Raw genomic sequence first — 26,182 nt, 5'->3', positions numbered from 1 at the left:
AGGGACTTCTGTGGCTGAATTATTATACAGGCCAAGAGAGGTCTGGAAAGGAGATTCTCCCAAACCTTTTCTCTCTCCTGCAGGCTACCAAACTGCCGGCAAATGTCTGTACTTTAGGGACTGTTTGGCTATTGCAGTATTTGTGATTGCACCTAGTTTTATGGGGAGAGAAATCCATGAAGGATGCATCAGTCTGTCCGCAACAGCAGCTTCTAAAAGGACTGCTGACATTATTCAATTTCTTTTGCCTAATGGGCTACCCAGTGTAATTATTTTAGCAACAGGTTTGCTTTAGAAAGTGCTTTAATTTGGTCTCCAGTTCGTATAATAAAGGCCATGCAGCACAGAACAATTTTAACCACACCAGCCAGCTCTTTACGCCTTTATGCCGCTGATAACTGTCTTGTATCAGCAAATGAGCAAAAAGCAAGCAGAAAGCAGGTTTGAAAGGGCAATTCATGTTGTGAAAAGCACGATACCAGATCTCTGAATTTTCCCTTTGCCTTGGCTTGAATCAGGGACCCTATTTACTGGTTTCAGAAATGCATTTTCTACCCAGCACTTTTCTCATCTGCATGTCTTGTTAGTGTATAGTGATACAACAGCAAATATTTCCTGTGAATAGTCAGACAACGGTTTTTCATGGAGCATTCCTACCAGGTTTTTGCTGTGCTATACATATGCTTTGAATGGGTAACCAATTATGATAATGTCTTTAAGCAAGCAAGTTGTCAGGGTTTATTCAGGCACATTAAGGGATGCAGCATAGTTGCATTAATTGAAAGCAGAAAACAATGGTAAAGCTTGTGGCGGTCATACCTGGGATTACAGTAGGCTGAGCTGAAGTCCTGAAAGCATAGTGTGCAGGCTTGGATTTCCCTTGCTGGTTCTCAGCTATCACGTAGACCTCATACTCTGCATTCCACTCTAGGGACTTAAGAACGACGTGGTCGCTGTTAGAGGGGAGTCTGATCTCTGGTTTCCAGTCTGAGGAAAGCTTCTGGGGGATGGCGAGAGGAGAGAGGGGATAAAAAACACAGTGCATGGTCTTAATGGTCAGTTCTGAGATAGGAGGATGATCAACTAATAAACATCCCACATGATGTAAAATAAACAGGGAGGCTTTTAAACAGGCATGGGGTTCTCAGACAACTCAGCAGGTGCCAAATGGGAAACCTACTGCCAGAAGCAGGTGAATCTGTCCCTAGGAAGGGGTGGCTGATTGAGAATTTATGAAATCTAAGCAGCATCTTCCCTACTTATTTCCCAGTACAGAGCTATCGTGTCTAAAGAAAACCCTGCTGCTTGTTCCTCTCTCCTCTGCCTGACACCAGATCACACACCTGTTTTAGAAAGACCAAGCCCCAGACCCTCCACGCACGTTGCTGAAGTGTGAAACATGCCCAGGATTTTCAGAGGATTTTTTGCAGCGCTGGTACATAGAATCCAGACCACTTTGATGACAAAGGTTTGCTTCCAAACTGAGGGCGAGCCTAGTTTACCAGTTTTGTCTAGTCTGCTCTCTTTAGTCTCTTGGAGATTTTCAAAGCTGCCTAAAGAGATATGGATCCCTAATTTCCATTTTTAATGGAAAGTGGGTGTCCAAATCCTTTAGGCAGCTTTGCAAACCTGTTACCAAGCTATCCTGAGTACTCAGTCTCCCCTGAGCTTGCTATTCTATGGCACCTCGATGACGGATGAGGGCTGCCATTATCTCAGCTCTTGCACAGCAAAAATGCAATTTAAAACTCAGCAGCGAGTCCTGCTACTGGCTACTGTCACTGGGCAGCTCCTTTGCTTTTCTGCTCTTACTGAGCCAGACAGAGCGGTGAAAGGGCAGTGGTGACCCTCAAAGACCAGCTGCTTGGTCTCTCCTCACAGACGAAAATGTGCCCCATGAAATAAGTGATCCATATAAAGAGCAGGACTAACAAAAAATTATAAAATCATGTGGCCTCCTCAGTGGCCAATTCGCATCCAGGATTCCACAGCATTCCGAAGCACATGCTGTTGGCGAACCTCATTTTATGGCAAAGGGGAAGCCCTCACATGAGTGCTATGGTCAAGAAAGAAAGAAAGAAAGAAAGAAAGAAAGCATTCGTCTCCTAGCTCATCCCCAGCTGCATGCATCAATTATTCCACCTAGAGGTACTTGCATGTAAGTCACCTATTTATGGTAATATTTCAGGTCATTCACTGGGAGAGGGAAGCCAGTTAATACACAATGCAGTTTAGTGGGGCAGTTAAGGTGATCCACCAACAGATGAACAGAGAAGACAGAAATGTGCAGCAGGGCTGGGAAAAGCCATAAGAGGCTGGAGAAAATGCCTTCTACAGCACCCAGGGCAGACAAGTCATGAGCCAGCAGTCAAGCTTGGGACAAGGTCATGTGGACACATGGCAACACTTTTTTTTTTAAAATGACCTGGTCATTAAAAACTAAGCGAAAAGGTTTTCATAGATTTTTAAGGCCAGAAGCGACCATTATGATCATCTAATCTCACCGCCTGCCTAGCACAGGCCAGAGAACCTCAGCCAGTAGTTTCTGCATCAAGCCCGTAATGTCTGCGGGAGCTATAGCATAGCTTTTTAAAAGACACCCTCAAGTGACGAAGAATCCATAACATCCCTGGGATTTACATCCCTAAAACTGGAGGTTGATAATGTGATGGATTTAACCAGGGCAACAAGTTACAGCACACAAGCTTTCCATATAAAACATCATTTCTTCCTCCGAGGATGAGCAGCTTGTTGGTTTATAGGTGGGTCACTCATTTTAATTAATTTCAGCATCAACAAATTAGGGAGTTGCCTTAGATGCAGGACAGTGTATGCGTGGATAAAAACAATACAGGATAGCCCTTTTTTTTTATTATTACAGCAAAGTGTTCTATGCATGTTTTTTGTAAACCTTTCATGAAAGAGAAAAACAACTCAATTAGGATCAGTCACAGTGCTGGGTGCATCTGAAAAACCCTATGAAGCCTATTTACTGAGATCTAGTGCTTTTATGTACCTTGGAATTACCTTCTGCATACTGATCACAGTGGCATCGAAGCACCCTGACAATGGAAAATTCCTCCACTAAGTTGCAAACAAGCCTTCTCATTAGCCAATGAGGGTCCCCAGAGCAGTGCAGCATGTGGCTGCTTCAGAACACTGGTAACACATGGGTTGGTGAACAAATGTGAGGTAGAGCAGCAGGGAGAACGCAGTGAGTGGGGTTTCGTCACGGTGGAACATTTGTTAGTGCGAAGTGGTGGGGTCGGTTTTAGAATAATAAATTTAAACAAACAAACAAAAAACAAAAGCCCACCAGCAACGGAGAATGCTTACTCTGTGCAAGCCCCTCCCCTCGGCAATGGCCTCTGAAAGATGGCTTGGATGATCTAACAGGTCTTCATCTCTATCTTCTGGATTCTATGAAGCTAAAACACCTAGTAAGAATTTAACAACTCCCTCCTGTCAGAGGGTGGTTGGGAGGGCACCCGAGGGGCTGCAAGAGTCCCTATGGCATTTCTAGCACGAGCGCCAGGATTACTCTGCTTGCTTCACTCTGAGGTTCACTCACCCCACTGCATGGGATGAGTCTTATTGCAAAGGTGGTTTCCCGACGGCTGGTACAGAATTACTTCATGAGAGGGTCTACCAGGCTTAGTCTTGAAGATCTGCTTCGTAAATGCCCCAAAACTTCCACTAAAGGCTCTGGTACAGTTTAATTGCTACCAGGCACATTAATATTGGATCAGATTGTCCAGCCAACAGAAACAGCATCAGTAATTTTTAGCCAAACTTCCCCCAGCCCTACAGATCCTCAGGACCTCAAGGCTTCTCCGACACATTCTTATTCCTTAAGGCTGAGCTGCAACGTATTCTCTGATTCGGTGCTTTGCCTGCTGTAGAACAGAGAACATCAAACATCACCTAGCAAAAGCCGAGGTTAAAGTTGGCTTCATTTGTTCAGCTTGCAGCAATGTTACCTACTCATAATAAAACAATCCTTCCATTGGGCATTTGCTCAAAATAGAGCAGAGTGGGGTTCACAACCCTAGGCAATTATAGAGATCTAATTTACTTGGGGCCTAATGAGGAATATCTTCAGATAGCGTCCCCCCAGATGGCCATGAATACATTTGGCCTTATATTGTCTCCATCTAACGTTGAATACAGTTGATCCAGTCACCTCGCCTCATATTCTTTTTTTAAGTCACTAGTGCACAATAATTTGTTACCAATATGTGGATTATCCAAGCATACAGGGTCAGCTGGGAAATACAGCATGAAAGTTGTAAATTGTTAAGATAAGAGTTTGAAGTTAAATAATGCCCCATGTTTCAAGCCACTGACTAAGGCCTATTCAAAATGTTGCTGGCTATTATGTTTCATAAGAACATGAAATTAAAAAAAAAATCTATGTGCTTGTTATCACCCATAGCAGTGCAGCCAGGGGGAGAGGGAGGAAGCGAAGGAAATGAACAGTCAAGGTCAAAGTCAAGGAGAAAGTGGTGAGCTAAGAATTTTCTGCTAAATTCTGTATATTTACGTGCCTGTCTATTCCAATGCCACCTCATTTGTCCGGTGAGTCCATCTGTCATTTCTTGATGCCTAGACTGCAAGCTCCCTGGGGTAGTGACTGTTGTGCTTTGTTACTTATCTGAATAGCACCTAATACAGTACGGCCCTGGGTCTTGACTAGACAAATCAACAACAAAACCAGCCCAGCAGTCTCGGCTAGTGGTCATACTTACAGCTTTGTATTTGATCAGATAGTGTCTGATCGGGGAGCCTCCATCATCCTGCTTGATAAGGTTCACTTTAATGGAGTTCCCGTCTTCTCCAACCTGGCCCTCCAGTTTGGGTGCGCTGGGTTCCCCTGAAATAATGGTTTGACTCATATTTAATTTCCAGCCACTTCATAAAAATAAATACATAAACAAACCAAAGCCAGTAAAAGTGCACCATCATCCTGAAACACTTATGGGCAGGTTATCTGCTCCACCCTGGCTCACGCCCACGTGGAAACGCAGGTACACAGACGTGAAAACGCATCCCGTGCTCCTGAGAGATTCTAATATTTGCAAGGGTTAGAATTTTTAGCAGGTATTTGTGCTTACAAAATTCAGGTGAAATTTTGCATGTGGCTAACCAGAGGTAGGGCAGAAGCTGGGCTTGAAATATAGCTCCTTGGTGTCTGCGACTCAGAAGCAGTTTTAAAGGTTTTCATTCTGAAATTCTTATGTTAAACAGCAGCAAAACAAAGTGGGCGTCAGTCTGTCAAACCAGCAGGGCCACTCTTCTGAAGTGCATACAGAGCAAACTCTCTGTTTCAAGTGGCTAGCTCGCCTCTCCACTGAGAGACATGTTTCTCCTATATCATTTTTTCTGGGTCTGCACATTGAATGCTTTTCAAATTTGAAAAAAATCTCGGGATTCTCCATCACCCTGCACCTTGTACTGTCATGTACAGCAGTGAAAAGTAGGCATAAAATATTACTGCATTAGAATAGCAGCATTTTACACTCAGTTTGCATTGGTGTAGATGGCTAAACAGGATGCCCAGCAATGGGGAATCAGACCCTTGTCTCCAATTTAGTAATGTTATTTTTTTTTTAAAAAAATAAAAGAGAAAACATTCTCCTGATTTGCAGCTCAGGCCATGTCCACAAAGGACAAGAAGGGGTTAATCTCCTCCCTAAGACTTCCATTTACCTAGGGCCATTTCCTGCCATTCACTAGTGGTGGCTCTTGTGATTCTCAAGGCAAATGGTGAGTCAATTCCTGCTCTATCGCATTTGTACAAGATCCGCAGAGGACACTTCCCCACCCCCACACAGTGAACATTTCCTCCTTGTGCTTTTCAGCTCTTCTGCATGAAACAAAACTTAACTCACATGACTTAATTATGCTGTTACAAGTGCTAACCTCCCATCTAGAGAGACCACAGCTAGAGTCAGATTTCTGTATACACATTCCCTATAATACTCCCTTTGGTATTTCTCCAGGTTTCAGCTGTTTCTAATTCATATTGATATGATTTACCCCCTGAAGTCTGTTTGGAACTGGCATTACTACCATTTTGTTGTTTATTCATGGATTCTAAGGCCAGAAGACACCATTGTGATCATTTAGGTTTGACCTCCCATATAACATGGGTCAAAGAACTTCCCCAAAATAATTCCTAGAGCAGATCTTTCAAAAAAAAAACCCATTTAATCTTGATTTAAAAATTGCCAGTGATGGAGAAACCACTATGATCCTCGGTAAATTGTTCCAATGGTTAATTATTCTCTCTGTTAAAAATGTATGCCTCATTTCCCATCTGAATTTGTCTCGCTTCAACTTCCAGCCACTAGATTGTGTTAGACCTTTCTCTGCTCGATTGAAAAGCCCCTTATTAAATATTTGTTCCCCATGTAGGTACTTACACACTGTGATCAAGCCACCTCTTTTGCAACAAGAGAAGAAAAAAAATCAATGAATACAATTTTCCAAAGCACTTAAATGATTTAGAAGCCTTAGTCTCATTTTCAAAAGTAACACAGTCACTTGGGAGCCTAATTCCCACTGACTTTCAATGAGACTTAGGTGCTTTTGGAGATTTTACCATTCAGCGTATTGAAAGGCAATGGGACTTAGGCTCCTAAGTTAATTTGAAAACAGGATTTACTGTAAAATTTTGTAAAGTGCTTAAGTGACTTAGATGCTTAAGTCCCAATGTGACTCTATGGGTGCTTTTGAAAATTTAACCTACGGCTCCTAAGTTACTTTAATGCTTTAAAAAATTTGATCTCAAGTCTTGCTGAAAGTCAAAGGGACATAGGCTCTATTCTGTACTCATCCCCTTAGAATCTGAGTGCTTAAATCATTTTTGAAAATGTAACTTAGGCAAATTATAAACTGTTACCCAATGTCTTTGTGGGCATCGAGACCCAGAAACTCCATGCTAGTCTGAGGCTGCATTAAAGACCCAACTCCCAGCTCCATGAATCCAAAATCTATGAGGACGACAACTCTGGAAGTTATCAGTGGTGGGGTACCAAGATATGACAATGGCTCACTATTAAGACTCAAATATTTGTTGTGTGAGTAATTTTGGCTAATGTGATTAAAACATACGTTACGTTAAAGAGAGCTAGCACTGGCCTTATATTAGAAGTGATGGAGTTCTGTCAATCTACAGGTTTTAATGATAAGCCAAACCAGTCTTCCTTCATCTATTCCAGAAAAAGCAATGTGACTAGCAGGGACTTTGTCTCCTTGTGAAGTGAGCTCGGGCAAATGCAGAGCTCCAACATTACAGTAATCGTGCCACTGAGAAGCCTGCACCATGAAAACACCCACTGTCTTCTCCTTTCCACAGCTTCTGCATCAATGGGGTTTTTGTGCACATCCCCTTCAGAAACGAGTGTTCCCTCAACCCCCCCTTATTTGTTATGGTATGTTTTCTGCAGATTTAATTCCCTTTGGCTCACGAAGGAAAAAATAAAAAGGATGCATGATGCAAGTGCCAGTGGAAGCAGGGAAGTTTTCATGAAGATAGGCTTAAAAAATACACAAAAATAAATCTTGCCTCAGCCATTGTAGAGAGATGCATATAAAGTCCACACAGATTTTGCTTCCTTAAAGAATTACTAATGAAGGCAGACAAATCAGTCCAGAGAGTAACAGAATCCTGGCACTATGGACTAGCTACCAAGTACAGTTCTACACTGAAAAGCGGATCTGTGAAAATGGCACCTTCTTATTCATCAGATTTTCTCCTTGAAAACTTTTGGGATAAACCTGTTTCTAATTACTTTCTACTCCTCTTACTCCTTGTGAATCCAGCACTGCTAAGAAAAAGCAAGCTGGATTCTTATTCAGTCTCACATATCAAATAGAACTATTAACCATCTCCAGTGCCAGGTTCTGCCCTCGGTTATCCTGGGCAGCCCCGTTGAGCTAAGGGCGGCATGTGGCTCACAGAATTTTTGTTACTGGGGATGTAATGCATGAGAAGTACAAATCTGAGCTTGACTCTCAGATCCCAGCTTGAATTTGCAAGGCTGGAACCTGGAAGAAAAAAAAAAAGGAACTATCTATTGTAAATTGAGCAATTTACTCTGGTGTCACTCCCAGGCAGGTTTTCAATGGCACCTTGGTGCTTTGCCTATCTGCATCTTATGGCACCTAAATACCTTTGAAACGATTTCAAAACAGAAGAATTAATGAACTATCTGATCTCAAATCTGCAGCTACCATTGCCTGAAAGAGCATGTGACTTAGAGACCTCAGACAAGAAGGAGAAAGGATAGGCCATTGGGTAGGGAGATCACCTACAGCTTGGAAGAGCTGGGATCAATTTCTCACTCTGCCAAACTTCCTGAGTGAGCTTGGGCAAGTCAATTAGTCTCTCCTGGCCTCCGCGCCCCATCTGAAAACTGTTCTGATCTTGGGGTCTTTTGGACATTAGTACATTAAAGAGTGTGAGGCACCTGGATACCAGTGGGGGCCATATAAGTGTTTACATAAGAACAGCCACACTGGGTCAGACCAAAGGTCCATCTAGCCCAGTATCCTGTCTTCCAACAGCGACCAATGTCATGCCCCAGAGGGAATTAACAGAACAGGTAATCATCAAGTGATCCATCCCCTGGTCGCCCATTCCCAGCTTGTGGCAAACGAAACTAGATAGATGTGATACGCACAGGAATTCTGCTTTAGTGCAGCACTGGAGTAGTGGATTTGCCTTTAAAATGTCCTTTTCCTCATGTGCATTATTTAAATATTCCTGCGTGTAAGGTTGCAGGATGTTAGCTATTAGAAATCATCTCTCTTTTAAAGATACTGGGCCACAATATATTACACTGATAGCCCCCACGCTTCCCTTGCCACCGCAAGCCCACGTCTGATTGCTGGCTTGCTATCTTTGCCACACCACTCTCCGATTCTATACTGCCTCCCTGCAATCTGCCTGGCAGCCGTGAAAGCATAATGATGGAAGGTTAAATCAATAAAAACCCTCTCAGCATGCTGTACTCCACCTTTTTGGTGCAAATTGATTTACATCTGCTCTGCCATTTGTTCCTGATGATGTGCCTTTGACTGCTCTGCAGTATTTCAGCCCATGATGGCTGTTGACAGAGCAATGACATAGTAAGGTCTAAGAATGTGATACTTCCTCCCTGGTGCAAGTTCAGTGGGTTTAGATGGAATCTGGGCCATTACCTCCATTACATTACTTTGGATACTTATGACCAGGATTAATTTACAAGATGAACAAAAAGAAAATAAAAATACCAGAGAGCAGCATGAAAACTCAGGCCTGTAACATTAAACAGCAGAGCCTCGAAAAGGGCCAGATGCAAAGCCAATGAAATCAAAAGGAGTCTTTCCCTTGACTTCAGTAGGGTTCAGATCATATCTCCATTCACTGCTAATGTGCACACCATATAATTCACACTCAGAAAAGCTGTTCCCTTCTCTTTTCTCAGCAAAGATTTAACAGAAGAGGGCAGTTGTAAGGTCTTGTATTACTAAGACTTCCATTACTTCTGCCAAAGATACTACAGTGCATTTGCTACTAGTACATTACAAAGTGGTGTTAAAAATAATGGAAAATAAATTACAGTTGTCAAAATAAATGAACAAAGTACATTGTGAGAGACATTATCCTTGACTCTTTATAATTCATAAACTCATTGGTAATTTACACTGGTTCTTCCATTAATTAGTGACTATTAATGAAGATGTCTTGCATATGCATGTAGTGCTAATCCCAGGTTTAGAATGCCAGGGTATGTAAAGGGCCATGCAAACTATTATGGTTTCACTAAATATGTTTTAATAGCTGAAATCATTTATAGATTTCCCGCATGTTTCTATTTCTCGGAAAGATACTCTGATTGACTTCATTATGGATAATTTTAGCAAAACCAGTGCTATAATTATTTGTAAATTAAAGTTTACAATTCAGCTGCAGTCAGCAGGCAGGGCTCCCAGCAAACTCCTAGGATTAATTATATTCTATCATCTGGTCTCCTTTTGCATCCCTAATTCTTGCAGATATTTTATCTAATCATTAGAAAAAGCATCTCTGTCAACTATAATTATACAAACGTAGAACACTCTTTTTGGGATTAGTATTTATTTATTTGAGCGTGTCTTAATGTGAACCACAAGGGACTAAGAACAGACACTGTATATGAGAGGCAGGCGGTTCTCACACACAGCTCTTCTCAGTCCTAACCTGCAGCATTCCTGCTATTCCAGCTCTGAGCCCCACAGCTCTGCACCTCCATCCTAATGTGCAGCACTTCCTGTTGTTCCAGCCACGGGCCTCTCTTGAGCAGAGATTGACTATCACACCAAATTGTGGCAAAATGTTATTTTAAGATCTTCATAAAAGACTGATCCGGCACCACTGAAGCTAACGGAAGTGCTGCCATTGGGCACAGAGTCAAGTTCAAATAACGACAAGGCTGAGGCATTAAAGACATAACATTTGTGACCTAAGAGTCTGATCCAACACCCAGAATAGGAAACTCTGATCTATACTTTGCTCCTCAGACATTGTTCTGTTACATGATCCCAAAACACATGACGGTTAATAAGCCTGTAGGCTTTATTAGGATAAAAATGTACTTGGGAGTTTAATTGTAGCCTATTACTAGGAATTTGCAGGATGTCCATGGATGGGAAGAGCTCACCCTACATTCTCATGTTTATCAGTTTGGATTTTGATTCAGATATTTTTCACCAACAAATCAGAACCCTAGCTTAGTTGGATGACCATGCATGGCGCGGTCACTAGATCGCTGGTCCCGTTTGAAGCAAATGACACCCAGAAAGAGTTCTTTAAACTCCACTCAGGGTTTCCCCTGGTCTACAGCACAAGAGCTGCCTTATGTTTGGGCCTCTGCACTACTGCCGGATATGCACCCATCATAAAAAAGGACAGGATTTGATGAACTGATTACCAAATTGGCCACCTAGATTTTAATCAAAGGGGTTTGTTATCATTGCTGTCAGCTTCCTGAGACTAGATGTTTGCAAATCTCATTTCAGCTTCGGTTTCTCCAGGAATTATTAGTGCTTGGAGAGTGAATGCCATTACGCAGAGTGCAAATTAAAGGGAAACAAATGAATGCTCACAGACTGGATAGCAAATATATATTGAGTTACTTCTCCTGGGCATCCTGAAAACACCAACAGTTTAACTGATCAATTCTTTTTTTCCCCTTTCCCCAGTGCTACCCGAAAATACAACCAGGAAGGTTACTACTTGTCATTATTGAGTTGATTCAAGTCAAGGAAGCTATTACAGAAATAACTGCACCAAGATTATTAACCAATAATTAACCAAGACCGAAACAAATGTCCTGCCCAACCAAGCTGTTATTTAAAGGGAGTTGAAATGTTTTTCCAGACTAGCAACTGGCTTCAACAACAATCAGGGGCACCGATTGCTACTTATTATACTGGACACTGAGTCATTTAGGCACTACTGAAAAATCCATGAGCTGCAATGCTTAGCCCTGTCCCCATACTGCTGCATCTTCGGCAAACTTGATCAATGGACCAGTCGCTAACACTAGGGATAACACCAGATCCGCACTTCATTGTTATTCCCTCCCACGATAACCTCACAACGAAGAGACAACATTCATACATTAATGGATCTCAAGGCCAGAAGGGACCATCTAGACTGACCTCCTGTATAACATAGGCCAGAGGGTTTCACACAGTGATTGCTGCATCGAGCCCGACAACTTGTGGTTGATCTAAAAACTCTCTCTTAGGGTATGTCTATACTTACCCGCTGGTTCGGCGGCAAGCAATCGATCTTCTGGGATCGATTTATCGCGTCTTGTCTAGACGCGATAAATCGATCCCGGAAGTGCTCGCCGTCGACGCCGGTAATCCTGCTCCGCGAGAGGAGTAGGCGGAGTTGACGGGGGAGCCTGCCTGCCGCGTGAGGACCCAGGGTAAGTACCTTTAAGTTCGAACTAAGATACTTCGACTTCAGCTACATTATTCACGTAGCTGAAGTTGCGTATCTTAGTTCGAACTGGGGGCTTAGTGTGGACCAGCCCTTAGAAAGATGTCATCTTGATTTAAAGATTTCAAGTGATGGAGAATCCACCATATCCATTAGGAAGCTGTTCCAATGGTTAACTACCCTCCTATTAAAAGGATTTCCAATTTGAATGTGTCTAGTTTCAACTTCCAGCCACTGCATCTTGCCAGGGCTCGTTCTGCTAGGCTAAAGAGCCGTCTACTACCAGAAATGTTCTCCCCATGTAAGTACTTACAGTCTATGACCAATGACTATCAACATCATGTCTGAAACCAAAAAAATCATAATAGCGCAAACCCAGGTGAAAAATATTCAAATCTCTATCCATATATATATTTACATATTTGTCTCAAACAGGCAGGTGTAATCCATACACAGGGGCTGTAAAATAAAAGTGTGTTAGTACAATGTCTCAACCAAAGAAGGAAGAAGTTTAGTGTAAAAACTTTAGTCCGGCAGAACCAGCAATCCTATTATGAGTCAGAGTGTCAGTAGCTGAAGAGAAAAGGTCATTATAAGATTAGAAAGAACTCATGCTCAGAACATGCATCTCATCCACATGAAGAGGGCTGGCAAGCAAGGGTGTATTAGAGGGGTGTTTATACACATGCCAGTCAGGTTCCCATTTACATTGTGGCTCCTATGGATACTTCAGAAACTTGCTCACGCTTGTGCATTTTGGGCTTCTTATTGGAAACCCCCCTTACAACAACTCTATGGGGGCAGTTTAAGGAAATTCCTCAAGGGAGTCATTTAAATAAAGTATTGAGCCTGTTAGACTTGCTCTGTATAATCAATTTACAAACACAATCTGCCCAGGGAGGAAATTCATTCCAACGCAGAGGGAATGACAAGCCCTTTGGGGAGATTCTGTAGGGGCAGTGGGGTAGTGCTGCAGGATGGGAAGGGGTTCTGTGCTAGCTCTGGAGATAAACCACGAGTCGAGACCTTTGTGTCCATATAGATTCAATAGCTCCAGAGGACACACAAGGGGACAGCAGCCTTTATTTCAGCCCAGAGGCTAGAGTACTAGCCATGCAAATCGGGGTTGCACACGTTACAGTGGGTAATTTCCAAGACCCATGTGCTTAATTCCCCATAAAAAAGGGGTGGATTTCACCCAGATATGTAAAACATATGGGTCTAAAAGCAGTTTCAGCTACTCTGCCGATCACTGGAGGCAGGCTTATCCCAGGTCTGCATTTGCCCCCCAGGTGTCTGCTCCAGGAAGTGGAACTAGAAGTAAGCCCCGAAATGCTTTAACTGCGAGGACGAATTAATAGCTGCAGACGGGGTGTGATGCGATGCTTGTTCTCTTTCTCAGGGCTTGTCCTATTTCCAGCTGATCGCTCTCTCCTGAGTTGAATGTGAGAAGAGCTTGAGTAGCTCTGGGTGAGCCTAGCAGTTTGCAAGTCACCTAATACACTGTGACCAGCAAGGCTCTTCCCAGCATTTCATCCTGCCACTGCACGACACGACAGGTTAAGAGTAAACTACTTCATAGTCTGGGCATCTAGGGCATCCCTGTAAGCCCCACTGCACTACTTCTTCCAGCGTCCAGATCCGTAACTTTGGGAAGGAGAAAAAACAATGCTTGGCTCTGCTAAGAATGGCAAAAAAGCATTCACATCTAAAGTGAATCAGCTGCCTTTCTTACTCCAGGCACCAGCATCTCAAAACAGGGCATTGCTGTAGCCACACTGGTTTACCACTTCCACAGTGGCCCACACCTAATGTTTCATAATGCATCTGGCGAACTCAACAGGGCTGTACATGTGAGAAGGGGACATTTTTGACTGTCCCAAGATGCTGATCATTTGCACCATTATGAAGCATAAAGGTTCGGTCTTAGCTTTTATATGCAGCTAGTGTAGGGCAGATCATTTCTAGTTATGTCGTTCTTGAATTCTTTTTTGATACTTCCTAAATCATTAGTGTCAGTAATATCCTGCTGCAGTGAATCCCACAAACTGCAAAAATGCTTCCTAGTATCTATGTTAAATAGGCTGCCTTTTTTTTTTGTTTTTTTTAAATCAAATACTTCCCTTGATCTCACGCTGGAGCCACGTGGTCAGGATTTTCAGAAAAGGCCAGTGACTTTGGGACATTGTAAATAATCCCTACCTCTTATATAGCATTTTTCATCAGTAGATTTCTAAGCGCTTTAAAAAGGGAGGTAATTATAATTTCCCCCTTTTTATTGGGATGGGGAAACTGAGGCACATGGCGGTGACATGACTTACCCAAGGTCATACAGCTGGCCACTGGCAGAGTAGGAACAGAACACAGATCTCCTGAGTCCCAGCCCAGCGCTCTATCTTAAATGGCTAAAATGGGTCTGATTTTCAGAAAGTGCTGAATACCGGCCCTCTGAAGAGCCAGGCCCTTTAAAACAGCTCTAATTGGGCACCTGAAAATTGAGACACCCAGTATCCGCAGTCAAAATACTTGGCCATCTGGCACTAATGCGAGATCCAGCATCTTTATTTCTCAGCACACACAATTATAGTCTGGTTATCGCTTTCATTTTTTTGCAAAATGTGATCAAAGGAGCAGCTCACTTCCTTACCCCTGCGCCACCAGGTAAATGGGACTAAATTGTGACAAAGGCTGCCACAATTTGAAACACAGAGCAGCCACATCTACACAATCAAAGGCATCAGAAGTGGTAAATACACTAGGGTTGAGAGAAAGAGAATAGGAAGAAGGCTTCATAACGCACACAAGAGAAGCAAACGAAAAACAAAACAAGAACAAAAGGACATGCAAAACGAGACAGCCAGGTCTTCATTCCTCATGGATGTCGCCCAATCAGTTTTCAGAGCAGGATGAGGGGCTTGGGGCACTGGGGGAAAGGAAGGGACTGCTTCCATGCATGTGGTAAGGTTATTGGTGTTAGTTTTGTTTCCTAGTAAAACCCCAGCCCAAATGCTTTCCTGACAATGTTCCAAAACAATAAGGTGATTTAGAGTTAATGGGTAAAAAGCCAATTGCTTTGTGAGTTTCCAAACAATTTGTTTGCCTTACCCAGGGAAGCAGAAAAGCAGGGGTTTCCCCCTCTCTTTATAGTGTGCATGGAGTGTTAAGTGAGGTTGCAACAATCACAATATTAAATTATTTATTTTCTGGCTGCCATGAGCTTTAATTAGAAGTAATTTTATCTCCTTAACTGCAAGGATCAATCGTTTGCTTCCTGATTTCCTGGAGACCACCAGTTGCTGTAATTGTTAAATGACTTCTGATCCGGATTAATTCCCTTTCCTGACTGGGACAGATAATATGTAGGAAGGATACAGTACTTTGGCAGGTGATGACCAGCAAAATATAGCTTCAATGGCATTACTTCCGATGTAAAAAATTTAAAGCTTGGGCACTGATTATGTAGTGTGTGTGTGTGTATTAATATACATAAATAGGTTTTTAAAAACAGTTTCCATTCTTGCCACATTTATGCTTTTCTCATGATAAGAGAAAGTTTTGTTTTATGTTTATAAATGTTTATGTTTATAAATTAGCTTTTGGGGGGTTTTCATCGGCTTTTTTATTTTCTGCCTTTTCATAGTCTAAAAAAAATGAGTGCCATCTAAAGAAAATCATTATCAGAATTGTATTTGCAAAGAAAAGGTCAACAAAATGTTGTAACAGCCATATGAAATATGTTGCTGTACACTAGCTGAGGATCTGGCCCATATTTTCATACAAGTGTTAAGTAAAACTTAGAGGACAAAATCCCGTCCCCACTGAAAACAATCCGAGTTTTGCCACTGACTTCAATAGGGCTAGGATTTCACACCCAAAGTGTGGTTCCAAAGGTTACTGTGTTCCCAGAGAAGCTGATTCTGTTGTGTTCTCACACTGAATGAATCAAAAGATTAAGCCATAGGTTTTCTGCATAGAAAGCTATCTTTCTAGCTCAGGGCAGATGGTTGGCTTTTAGTTCTTCACATGCAGATAACAGGTGGTGAGCAATCTCTCCAAAAAGTTTACAGAAGAAATTTTGAGCAATGGAATTTAGAGGTCCCTAATTGCTGGGGGAGGGGGGTTTAATTCCCCCGAGATCTAGTCAACCAATCAGAACAAAGTTTTTTACCTTCTGTTCACCAGCGTGGACGACATCATCAGCACCATGCAAGCCACATGACAAAGTCACATGATACGCACGCACATGATTGGTTGAAAGGAAAGTGGAGGAGGTCACATGGAAAATACAAAAAATTAAAAAACTGATGTAAACAATGGGCAAGGGAAAAAATCAACAACAGAATTACAGACTAAATAAAATATAAACAAAATTAAAATTAGCCAGTATATATAAGAAACATTGGGGAGACAGTAAAATTGCCTGGAAATATAAGAATATTAAACCAGAGAAAGCACTGAGTTATGACACCAGTAAGTGTTAGGCACAGCTGCATCACTGCTTATTAATACCAAGTCAGGGAGCGAATAAACATTATTGAAGTGAAGGACCGTTGTCCCCGAACTTGGACAGCAGAAGGAATCCACAAGACTGTTGAAAAGAAAAAGGAAAGACATGTTATTCAGTAACAACCCAGGCACAAGAGGAGACAGAGAAACAGTCATCGCCAATGGTCTAGCAAGGATGGACCTTAGCATCTCGTATCAATTGAGCCTCAATTTCTGTAGGAAGAAAAATCTTTCTTAATAATAAGAGAAAAAAATCCATTCATTTATTACTGAGGCTGAAGTTGCTAATCACTAAAATGCAACCACGACTTGCTAAGTCCAGCAATCAGCTCTGAAAGTACATAAGCTGTATCTAACTAAACCAGCCTAAAGTCTCAGAAATAGATCAAACAAATCATATCGAAAAAATCCCAGTGATAATGTGACATGGGGGCAGTTCATGAGTGAGGCGAGGGCAGAATTGATTGGCACTGAAAGTTAATGACAGGTATGGCACAAGGAAGACATGGACATTGCTAAATAGAGAAGGGAACGTGAACAGATTGTGAAGGGAGGGAATGCAGGACAGGAGGACTGGAGGCCACTGCACCTATTCTTGGTTCTCCTCTGCCCAAATTACTGTCCCCTTTAAACTTTATTGTCTGCACTAAAGTGTTTACCTGTCTTTGATTATACTTTGGGCAATGATTCCCAATCACATGAAAGCTACTCTACACTCTGCACTGTAGCCTTAGTATAACTGAGAATCAAGCCATTAATTTTCTTGATGCTATTACCTGGCAAGATAGGACATGTTACCACTTGGGCAAGAAGCAATGGTTAGAAAACATAGAAAAAGATTATAAAAATTCTATGTAATTATGCCATGCTCACAATTACAGAAATCCAAGTGGGCAGACTACAAATACACTCCTCTTCCTGCCTTCTGAAAGCAGAGGTTTTGCTTACAAATTTGTATTAATTGTGACAAATTCACCGGTCCTGCATTTCATGAAGGTCACTGCTGGTTCTTCTGGGAGGGAGTTCTATGGCTGTAGGACAGCTGCTGAGGAGGGTCTGTTTCCGAATTCCCTATCGTCTCACCTTATTATTCTTTTGCACTACAATTATTGTGGATGGTTTTGGTCATGGACAGGAGAAGCAGCCTTAGAGATCAGACCACAACCTACCTAGTGAGAACTATATTCGAGGATAAAATTTTAAAAAGTGCCTGGAAGTCTTAGGAAGCTAATTCTTATTGAAAGCCAAGGGGACTTAGGATCCCACGTCACTTAGGCGTTTCGGAAAATTTTACCCCAAGACTAGAACCTTGACCTTTATCATGTACTTGGTGGGCAGCCAACCAGGTGATCAGAGCACTGGATGGTTGCTCCAGCCACGGCTGTGTGTTCTGCACCAGATGGAATTCTTTTGGAGTCTGATCTTTCATTTCCAGGTAGAGTATGTAGTGAGAATCTGGAAGTCATGGATACATGGGTTGCTATGGCCATGTCTGCATCACACAGAATGGAGCAAAGCAGACTGACCACCCAAAGGGGAAAGTATTTTCAATCATGGGGTCTTCAGCCCTCATTATCTCATGTATGTGTGTTATTATGGCACATTCCTGGGTCTTGCATTGCAGCCTGAAGGTGGCAAGCTTAGCAGTCATTCTCAGTTCTTCTAGAAGGGAATTCCACAGTTGTAGGGAAGTTCCAGATTCCCATTGATCTCACCCCATTATTCCTATGGATTGCAGGTGATTGTGATGAAACGCTACTGGGCAGATTTTCAATATGCCCAAAGGAATTAAAGTCCAAGTCTCATTGTAAGTCAGTGGAGACATGCTCCTAAATCCCTTAGGTGATTTTGAAAATCTGCTCCCATATGCTACATATCCTGCAAAAAACAAACTCCAAAACATTTGGCCTCATCCGAAGTCCATTGTAGTCAACAGCAAAGGGACTTCGGGGGGCTTTGGATAAGGCCCCCTCTTCGTTTTCTGTTCTGCCTTTAGGACTAGAAGTGTTAAGTAGCTATTCTCATAATTGGTTGGCCTTTAATTTCACCCAGTCTCTGTTTGAAAAAACATTAGGGCAATACTTGAGCTGCTGTACCAGCATTAACAGTAATAAAATGATGCCAAGCCTCTGGAATAGCTAGCTGTTGCCAAGGTGGGGTTTTTTTTGGTCTTTGAATACAGCGCATTAACATGCTGTAAAACAGCTTAGCACGGAAGTGAACACCTCTGCTATTTACATAAATGTACTGAATAAACTAATGACAACGAGGCAGTAAGAGGCAGGATTCTGCAAATATCTAAAAAGTTGAACTCCCATTCACGGTAAAAAACAGAGGCTTTATCTATATATTTTTAATTTTTGGGGATGAAAAATGTTTGACACAAACTAACATTTTGTATCTTTCATGTGAAACAAGCCATGTTCCTATTAAGCAACACTAAAAGATTTTGCATTTCTGACAGGAAATTCTATCTCCTAACTGCATCTGAGTCCAGAAATTAGGGAAAGGGCTGCAATCAACCCTTGCTTCTTGCAAGAAAAAAAAAACTGCATTAGTAGCACTACTTATTGCCCCTCCAAAAAAAGAAAAACCAGGGAAACGGTGTGAGCGGAATAAAAAATACTCTTCTGCAAAATGGAGCAGCTCCCACTTTAAAAGCATTAGGAATTAGAATTCTGCACATTACACACACGAGAAAGATACTGAGAGGAAGAAACTGTTAACTGTGTTCACTGGCAGATAAAAGGCGATTTCATGCTAGATGCAAGACCAAAGACAGGGCTGGTGATAACACTGCATGTTTTTTTCTCTTCTCGCAGCTTTGGACTGAACATCCTCCCAACCTCCCCTAAAAAAGACATGTGTTTCATGCTTTTAGTATATCTGCTTCATGGCTTCCAACCCACTGCAAATAAACATGGCTTCATCTCAGGCGAACACACACACACACACAGTGTTACTGAAAACCAAAGCAAGCTAGCACACATCTGCCTGAGAATTCAGTGTTTGCAGAGTATATAGCTATGTTTTGCTCAATCACCTTGTCCATCTCCCAGGATTGTATTGCAAATATTTGCCTGGATTGGTATGGAATGTGAAATGCTACAAAGCTCCCGAAGACACAGGTTGTGCAAAATGCATCGGACAGCCCTGTTCAGTGAAGTGGCCTGTGTGTTGCTTACCCTTCTGCCGGACACTGTGCAGTAAAACTGTTTGTTTTCTGTCTACAAATCAACTAATGCCGTTGTGCTTTTTAGCTCTTTTTGTTATTCTGCTGAGGTTTGTCATTGTAGTATCTAGGCCCATGAGGAAGAGCAGTCTAGTGGACAGGGCACTGAACTAGAATTCAGGAAACCTGGGCTTGATTTCCAGCTCAGCTACACACACATCTTCTGGCAGGGGTTTATTCAAGCTTGTGCCTCAATTCCCCTATGTGTAAAATGGGGACAGTATTCCCCTCTTGTAGGATCAAATCCATGAATGATTTGGAGGTGCTTGGATACCAGGGTGATGAGGGTCATGCAAGTATCCAGACTGATCCATCGGGAGAATCTCAGCCCTCCTGCTGAGGAAGTGCTCCTACCTCCCTGCGCTTCCTTCACCATTCCAATGCAGGATAGATGGTGAGAAAAATCATTCCATGAGCTGCCTCCCTGTTGTTCTATTTGCAAACAGTCCTTCCCCTGCTGACAGTGTCTCCTGGTCTTTGGGCCTTGTGCTGTTCTGGGTCTAGCCAATGACTTCTGTGCAGGGAAAACCACCAAGGGGCGTGACGGTACGCAGCTTCCTGAATCTTCCTCTTCATTCTCATCTTCATCACCACCACCACCACCACTTCAGTTTTGACTGGATTCCCCTCAAACCCTCTCCAAAAAATGCTTGACGGAAAATGATCCTTTGGGGAGTGAGTGGAAGTGTTCATTAAATGTCAGTTTACACAGTTTGATTTTTAAAAACTAAAAATCCCTGTAAAAACAAGGAGTCTGGTGGCACCTTAAAGTGGGTAAAAACCTCACTTCTTCAGATGCATCTTATGCCCAAATAAATCTGTTAGTCTTTAAGGTGCCACCAGACTCCTTGTTGTTTTTGTAGATACAGACTAACACGGCTACCCCCTGATACTTAAAAATCCCTGTGTTTCTAGTAAACTCTGTGTTTGCAATTTCCAACAAATGCTTGGGATGGGGGAGTGGAGGCGGGGGGGCGAGGGGGAAACATGCTGGGGCCTTATCACCCGCATGCTCACACATCCATTAATACCAGATTGTTGCTTAAGCCTTAAAAGACACCAAAATAACAAGGCATGTGTTTTGATTGCTGATGACGGAAGATCTACACTGTAACAACCAACACTCAGGACCAAGGGGGAGCAGTTCCCGTCTACTCACTCATCTGCTCTGTGCTTTCGGATCTGGTAGGAGGCAGGGTTGCTATGGAAACACGAAGGATAGGACAAGACATGTAAAGGTGAAGCCTAGCATGAAAATAAAAATTAGAGGGGGTGGGGAAGAAGAGGGAGATAAGGAGAAATGAAGCCTAATGAGGAGGAGACAGTCAGGGGTGCACACGATCCATGCCCCACATTTATAAATATTAGATAAAGGTTTCTATGCAAGTTGCATCGTGCTAGGATTCCCCACCCCCACTCCCCCTGCACCATCTGAATTCCACAGACAAACAAGGGGCTCTTCCCTGTTTTCAGAAGCGGTGACTGCAGCTGTGTGTTTCTCAGCGATGGCAGGGGCTCCCGCAGACCTTCGCAACGGCTTTATTTCCAGGGATGCTTGTATCCCCAGAGTTCTGAGCCTGAACCAAATCTCAGAGGAGCCAGACCAAGCTGCTGCCATTTCACATGGTTTCTACCTAAAACAATAATCCTCTGGGATTCTCGGATACCCGGCCCATGTTCACCCTAAACTCGGCTCTGGCTAAACCAACATCGGAATTGCCGATGCAGGATGCCGTCTCTGACATTGGCCAATATCTGCTGCTTCAGAGGAAGGTGCAAAAAGACCCCGCAGTGGACAATTAGGAGATAGCCTGCTCCTCCGAGATGGTTCTTCCTCACCTCCACTTGCCCCAAAGAAAAGACTTTCTATCCCTTCTATATTTGTTGTCCCATCCAGTGTGACTGGGTGTTCTCGGCCCGGTCCCTTATGGACTCCCGCTGAGCTCCTGGTCTCAACAATGCCTGTGCTAGTGAGTTCAGGAGCATCACAATGACCTCAGGCTGACTTTCAGGGCTTGAAACTCCACTTTTGCACTGTGACAGTGGCAAAGCAGCAGCAGGTAAACCTCCAATTTTACCTCCCTACTGTACCTAAGTATTGCCACACATATGGCAAGCAGCAGTGGGCCACAAGGCAGAGCTACATGGACCAGCTCAGCTCTAACGGACCATGGCCTGCCTTCTGCTGTTTGTGTTACAACCTCCAGGCGCCTTTAAACTCCTCTGTGCTGCGTGTTCGTACCCTTCCCCTTTCTTTCTTCCAAACAATGGCCACAACCTGAGGCAGAATCGAAAGAGGTGAGGTCCCACAGGCAGAGTTCACTTTCACGCTCCAGAAAAAAAAAAAAAAAAAGAACGGCCTTAGAGGAAGCAATAAAGTATCGCATCTTTGAGGAGTGACAGATTCAAAGCCCCTTACAAATGTTATGACAGCCCTCATCACTCCACACCAGAGAGGAAAGGCAGACCGCACGAGCGCAAATGCCAGCATCACTCCTGCATGGATTGGTAGGAACAGTGGAGCCAGAGCAAAACAAGTCTCCGTTTCCAAATGCCAGAGGGGCCACAGCATGACCCACAGTTGGGAGGGATTTTTTTTTTTTATAACACCAAGTAACATCCTTATTTTTTAAAAAAAAATAGAGGAGCTGATAGTCTTCCCCATGGGGCACCAGAGCTAGTGCTGCAGGCTGGTGTGTAGGCAGCTAAGCCTGAATTTAATTCCTCCTCCTTTCTCATGCTGGCATCAGTCTTGCTGACCTGAGCCATGAATGAGATGGGAGAGACCCCTGTGTGAGTTGCAGCCTAAATCTGATGATGCAGATTTAAGAGGATCAAACAGGATAGAAAGAAATTATTTCCTTCCGCAGCCCAAGGAGGCAACTTAGCAGTAGACTTAGGGAGAGACAAGCCATTATCTGTTGATCATTTCAGTATTTCCCTTTTTTGGCTAAGAAGCTAACCTCTCTCGCTATCTATTTTGCCAAAATGAGCTCAGGAAACTACCCTTTGACCACACCAGCAGGCTACCCCCACAAAATGGGAATGGAATGCAAAATGCTAGGGGCGAAAGGTCCCACTGAAGTCCATGGCAAAACTCCCAATGACTTCACTCTACATCTTTCTATTGACTTCTCTTCCTCCATCTGGCTGGAACGTTTAGTACCCATTTGCCTTCCTGTCTACTGCTTAGGAATTCAGCTTGTGCTATCCGCAGTCTCTTTACTGAGAGGGTTTAGTCTTCGCCCATGTAAAAGAAACGATGTTAGGCAGATTGCACCACAGCTGGTGATGAGACACATGCAGAGCACAGCAGAGCAAAGCCAAGGCTCCCGTCATACTCACTGTCTGTGAAATGGGCGGGCGGGGCAACAGTAGATGCTAAAGAAAGAGAAAGGAATGTGAAAGGGGGAAGAAATTCTTGTTAAATGCAGCCAAAGGAAGGAAAACAGGAAAGAGTGAAATGGCAGGATCCCTTTGGGATAAGGACTTTTTGACAAGCCTGTGCATACGGAGAGGAGAATGAAAGACAAAGCTGCCTTCTGTTACAGGGAAACAGACAGGCTCTGTATCTTGCAAGGCCTGTGTTCTTCTAACGTAAACTAATTTCTCCCCAGTGCATCTCCACTGAACACCACTTACCTGACTAAGTTGCTCCAGCTGTATGCCATGAGCCCAAACCAATGGCCATGGATTGCAATGGAGATAATGGCCAATGCATCAGGCCTCATGGAAGTGAGAGCAGAATGTGGCCCCTGTAAACGCCGGCAACGGTCAATTCCATTGATAGGAGACAAAGCAGGACAGAGACATGTGTCCCCTTCCACTGGTTTAAGGATTAGGGATGTGACCAAGTGTTATAAGGTAAGCAGAATCCTGAACTCGGGTCTTTGCAGATACAGAGTAGTGAAAACTAGTGTCATCCTTTATTTTGTCTTAAACTGGATTTACTTGTAATCTTTCATCCTTTTACGGGTCAGGGATCATTGAAATGTTGTTCTTTTAAATTAAGGCATAAACAAATGCATTTTAGTTCCCCTTTGAGCCCCACCGGCACTGCAGCAAGACGCCCGAGGGCCTTGAACTGAAGCAGCACGTGTGAGGCAAGTACGCAGCTCAGGTTTGTTTTCAAACAGTTATGAGGGATGCTGCTAAAAATGAGTCCGGGGTGCTCAAGGGTGTACAACCAACACACCAAACCAGAGACATCCTTCCAGCACCATAATGTGTGTGTGCACTGTTACATTATCAATGATCTGGGGGCCCATGTTCCTCAAGGTTAGGGAGAAACTGCTTTATTCTGGTGATTAGTGAAAAAAACAAACACCCCACACAATCATCACAACACCAGCCATTACAAAACCGCATCCCTTTGACATTCAAACAGAAATTCTAAGCAAGAAAACAGAGTTTTGGCTGGTACTAAAATGCAACTCCAGCATTCCTGTCCATAAAGTCCCTTGAAAGAAAGAAAGAAATCATGCTGTGGCCCCCATGTCAGACTAGACTCTACTCCTCAAATGGTATGCTAAATCCACCCATATGAGACCTTCCACGTTTATTCCTGATGGATTTAGTTCAACAAACCATGAGATTACAGTTCACACAGATTTCTCTGCATGTAAACACAGTAATAGTTATTCTTTTTAATTTCCAAAATGTATAGTAAGTATAATATATAATTAGTCATAGAAAAGCAAAAGCTTTCTGTTTCAGGGGTTTTCCATGACTATCGATTTTCTCTTTCTCGCTCCCCAGCGATGCAGCAAATTAAGAAGTAACATTCAAGCAATTAAATTCTAAAGGTTATCAACTCAATCACTGAGGAAAGATTTAGTGACAAATCTTAACAATACTGGCTCTCCAATCTTTATTCCCCTTACTCTCTCCAAACTGCAATCAGTATCTTCTTAATCAAGCAGATTGTCTGTTTTCCATCTGGCAACATTTCGATAGCAGATCCTTTTAAAAAAAGTGGAAATTGTTTGCTGTGTTTAGATAGTTTCAGGGATCGCAGGGGGGGAGGGGGCTTGTTGGTTAATGGTATCACAGTACAGGTTCTGATCACTGATGCTTTCTGTAACAGAATGCACCTAATTTGGTGGCCAAATACTTTCAATTTTAGGCATTTGGCCTTGGCCAGCTTTGTTCTTACATGCCCTGTTAATACTCTACTACTTTAATGTATTAATGCAAAGTTCACACAGCAGACACCTGTCTGGCTAACAACATGTCCCATTTACCAGCATGTCCCCCTTTATTCTAAGGCACAAGAACCAGATTTTCCTGATGTGATGTGTTAATACAGAGTGCATTAGCGCCAAGATGGGAGCTTCTAACCCACTGGGCCCAGCGGTGTCAAACAGAATTTTGGATAGCGTCCACTGGCCAAGCTCACATTTGATTCCTTGAAAATTCCATAGCTCACCGGATTGTCCCGTAAGGGATCTGACCAGTGACTTCAGCTCTATCGCATACAGAGCTGCAGCTCTCACTCCGAGTTCAAGAAGTATACATTAGATTAATGAAAAAAGGCTGGCGTAGTGATAGCTTGGAGGCTTGAACACCTTGGACAGTCCTCAATCTCACTGATGTCCATGAATTGGGGGATCAATCTTTTTGAATAGGTTGGAATTGACTACAGTAAACAGCTTTGCTCTGTATGTTTTAGTAATCCTGATGCTCTTTGCAACCTGGTCAAGAATGCCCATAGGCTACTGGTGTTTTATGAGATTTCCCACCTGGAGTGTGATGGTGTTAGTCGCCAAGGGAGTCAGGGTGGCATCTGCATGTAATAATCTGCACCTGTCCTCTCTGTTCACTGGCTCTTCTTAGGGGGTGTATTCATGTAACATTATGGTGCCTCCTCTCGAAAAAGTTCTTAGAATATCAGTGGTGGTCTAAGCTGTCAAAAATGTTGTATTATAGGCGCAAAGCCTCTCCTTGAGATAGCTCTCTGCTCATCAGGCCCACATAGCTGCACGGCTCATAAGCTTGCTCTTGGCTGGAAGTTCTTCATATGACCCAGCCGCACCAATCAGCTAAAAGTGGTTTGTTTTCTTCTTTAATTCATTAAACTCATCCGTTTAAGACATGGTTGAGGACATCAACATTATTGCTACGCTGCCCCTCAAACCACAAGCCGTTTAAAAGTGCTACCGTCTCACTTCTTAACTAGGGCTGGCTGACTCACTGCAGCACATTTGGAGAGGTGTCACCACCAAAATATTTTCATAACCTCAGGACAAAATAGTGACAAACTTAAACATGTTTTGTTATTCTATAAACATGTTTGCTCCTGGAGTTTAAAAATATGCTCTAAGTTTCGCATCAATTACGTTTTCAGTGGCTTTCAAAGAATAAACCAAGATGATGATGTTGATGATTTGAAGCATTCTATCTTTGCTTCTGCAAACTTATCTAAATGGCAAAAGGGGCACTTGGGACTAAGAGCATTGGCTACT

At 42.9% G+C, this 26,182-nt stretch overlaps 1 protein-coding gene across 6 annotated transcripts in view; it reads right to left on the bottom strand.

The window, feature by feature from the left end:
- The window catches only part of NCAM1 (neural cell adhesion molecule 1), a 231,284-nt gene that overhangs the window by 25,521 nt on the left and 179,581 nt on the right, over nt 1–26,182 (bottom strand). For 3 of the 6 annotated variants that reach the window (XM_024217345.2, XM_024217347.2, XM_024217349.1), the window contains exons 14-18: nt 23,064–23,099; nt 20,878–20,919; nt 16,149–16,151; nt 4,749–4,873; nt 820–1,000 (exon numbers count right to left, since the gene is read on the bottom strand). In XM_024217345.2, the coding sequence (XP_024073113.1) occupies nt 820–1,000; nt 4,749–4,873; nt 16,149–16,151; nt 20,878–20,919; nt 23,064–23,099 (387 nt within the window). The remainder of the gene's footprint in view (nt 1–819; nt 1,001–4,748; nt 4,874–16,148; nt 16,152–20,877; nt 20,920–23,063; nt 23,100–26,182) is intronic. The other 3 variants (XM_024217346.2, XM_024217348.2, XM_024217350.2) reach the window with 1 other exon arrangement.

This window comes from Terrapene carolina, unplaced genomic scaffold, assembly GCF_002925995.2.
Source record: "Terrapene carolina triunguis isolate 2854851 unplaced genomic scaffold, T_m_triunguis-2.0 Scaffold374, whole genome shotgun sequence".
NCBI classification, from domain to species: Eukaryota; Metazoa; Chordata; order Testudines; family Emydidae; genus Terrapene; species Terrapene triunguis.
The sequence above is the reverse complement of the archived record's forward strand: the minus strand, read 5'-3'. Positions and strand labels throughout refer to the sequence as shown.